Source organism: Penaeus vannamei, unplaced genomic scaffold, assembly GCF_042767895.1.
Source record: "Penaeus vannamei isolate JL-2024 unplaced genomic scaffold, ASM4276789v1 unanchor3738, whole genome shotgun sequence".
Taxonomy (NCBI): domain Eukaryota; kingdom Metazoa; phylum Arthropoda; class Malacostraca; order Decapoda; family Penaeidae; genus Penaeus; species Penaeus vannamei.
Window position 1 is genome coordinate 7,501 of NW_027216719.1, and position 2,987 is coordinate 10,487.

At 45.2% G+C, this 2,987-nt stretch overlaps 1 protein-coding gene across 1 annotated transcript in view; it reads left to right on the forward strand.

Annotated features, from left to right (window-relative positions):
* Positions 1-2,981, forward strand: part of LOC138861266 (uncharacterized) — a 4,420-nt gene extending 1,439 nt beyond the window's left edge. The window contains exon 2 of the mRNA XM_070120209.1: positions 1-2,981. This exon is cut by the window's left edge and continues 360 nt beyond it. Coding sequence (XP_069976310.1) covers positions 1-6 — 6 coding nt within the window. The 3' untranslated portion in view covers positions 7-2,981.
* The last annotated feature ends 6 nt before the right edge of the window (positions 2,982-2,987 follow it).

Consider the following 2,987-nt stretch of genomic DNA (forward strand, 5'->3'; position numbering starts at 1 on the left):
AAGTGAGAGTAAGTACTAATGATTGTGATAATTATACTGAAAGAGCATATAGAGCAATAAGAAAAATGGACTTATAGAATGACAGTGACAGTGAAAGAGAGCAAGATTATGAGTGAAAGCTGCAAGATAACACAGTTCATTTAAATAACAAAATATGTGAGAATGTTATTTGTATGCATCTTGCTGTGTCAGATAGCAGAAAAGTATTTTTATGCCTAAGACTATATATTTTTCAAAGGTGATGTCTGTTAATTATGAAGGTAAGATATTGCCAAGGAGTGAATTTTATATTTCAGCCCAAATTAATTTCATCGGAGATATATATGTCTTTACAGTTTTAACTGTGACCTCCCTAAAGTAAGTTTGAATATGCTATATACAATAATATCATTACCCCCCCAATCCTGTGCCCGTTGTTGTCGTGGGGGGGCTTAGGAGACAAAGACTGAGACCCAATACAGGGATCTCCCCTGCCTAGGGCCTCAGCCCTCGACTCAACTAATTTTGCATGGTCTTTTCCCCCTCCAGCTTTTTGTTTCTGTCCCTTCTCCAACCCTTTTTACTATCTACTTCCTAAGGTGTAAGAGCCGTGCTGAAAGGATGAAAGGCTTACCTTGTACCAATCCTGAACAGCCTGCGGGAATCATGGGCATGGTACTCCCAATTTATTGTCTGGCCCTTACCCTCTTAGAGCATGGGGGTAGACTGTTTATGCTGCTTTATATAATCAAAGTTTCCCATGACCAGTAATGAAGATGTAAACCCCATATTAGGCAATGAGGCTTGCCCCTTTATCAAATAGCCCCACCCCAGGCTCTCCTTTGACCGCGACTCTGAACACTGAAACTACTACCCATATTAGGCAATGAGGCTTGCCCCTTTATCAAATAGCCCCACCCCAGGCTCTCCTTTGACCGCGACTCTGAACACTGAAACTACTACCCACTCCTCAATGCCTACTAGTGCCTTACCCACCCAAGCAGAGACTCAATCTCCAGAAAACATTCCTACCCTCCCAACTTCCTCAAATTCATCAACTTTACCCCCACAACCTTCATCAAGCACCCCATCCTCCCTTATTACTACCTTACAGCCTTATTCTCCACCACTCCGTAATATTCCCTCTTCCACACGTCCCCGACCATCCACCACCACCAACCCTACAAATATCTTAAATACTCTGTTTAGCCCAGCTAAATGGGACTGATTTTTTGTGATCCCTTCTACAGCTCCTTACTCAGGCAACACTTCTCTTTCAACAATGCCTCCAAAAACAAGAGGGCAGAGTCCTTTTCTATACCAGACGTGATCGCTCCTGCCTTGTAACAGTCAGATCAGAAACTGAATCTATAGCACTATCACATTTAACTGATCATTCTGGCAACTCCATTCCTGCAGAACCTCATCCAACCCTTAATACTTGTACCGGAACTGTCTCTCTCTCCCCAGCAAACTGCCCAGTTGATACCAAAGATTGGTCAGACTTTGGAGAAGACTTATTAGGATGCCTCAAAGACCAGGATGTGAAATCAGTACACTGCTACACCATTCCTTCTAGAAGTCAACGAAAGAATCCGATCAACATTGCCAAAAATACTTTCCATACACATGACCTTCCCTTACGTATCTACATTGGTGGACAATCCCTCCCTGTTCGACCGTATCAACCCCCTCCCTGTCAATGTCAAAACTGTTGGTGATTTGGACATCCTGCCAAACACTGCCGTTCCTCAGACCGATGCCCCATATATGCCCATCCTGGTCATAACCGATCAAACTGCTCTACATAAACATGTACATGTGCTAACTGTGGCGGCCCCCATAATGTATTTTATAGAGCCTGTCCCACTTATAAGTTTGAATCTGAGGTAGCAACTCTCAGATACAGAAATGGTCTCACTTTACGTGAAGCCAGACAGGAAGCACGTCGACAAGGTTTCTCTCATACTCCCTACTCCAGTAATGTCACTCGCTCAGCCCGTCCCCTTCCACCCCAATATGTCCCCACTTCCACTTCTACATTCTACCTCCCTCAGACCAATTCTTTTGCCACTCTAAATCCAGACACCCCAATCTCAATCACAGCTCCAATCTCAACTACAGCCCCAACCACTTCTATATTCTACCTCCCTCAGACCAATTCTTTTGCCACTCTAAATCCAGACACCCCAATCACAACCACAGCTCCAATCTCAACTACAGCCCCAACATCATCCCCTCTCCCTCCCCGCACTACCCGCAGTAGACAGACTAAATGTTTTACCCCTTCTTGCCCTACAGCACACTCACCTCCACCTACCTTTACCTTTATTCCTCAGACACCAGTCTCCTCTTCCCCACCTCATAAGAAAACCTTTGTCCCACAAAACTCTCCAACCAACTCCACTGCAGAAACTATGGAAGACATTCAAAGCTATATGCTTGTGACACAAGATCCCATAACTCATGCTCCCTCCACACTTGAAGTGATTGCCGATATTCATACCCCTTCTACTCATATTCCCCCTACACCCCTTCCTCCTACTCCCTCTCAACACAACGTAACCCTCTCAATTCTGTCCACCACTGATATCCATCCTCCCGATACTCATCCTCCTGATATCCATCCCCCTCTTACTCATAGCACCCCTACACCCCTTCCTCCTAATCCCTCCCAAGACAACACATCCCCTTCAACTCCATCTATCCATCCTTCTGATATCCATCCTCCTATCACTAATACTCTCCCACACCACTTCCTCCTACTCCCTCCCAACACAGCCCACCCCCTTCAACTCCAACTGTACACACATTCTCCCTCCCTCCATCCCCTCAATCCTTTCCACTCCCTCCCGGATACATACGGGAATCACTCATGTCACAACGCCCCCTAGCTCCTTCCCCCCCAGATTCCCCAACATGTCACTTATAAAATAAATAAGATATAGCTCTCCCACATTGGAATATTCGCAGTTTCTATTTTCACAGACCAGACCTACTTCATATCC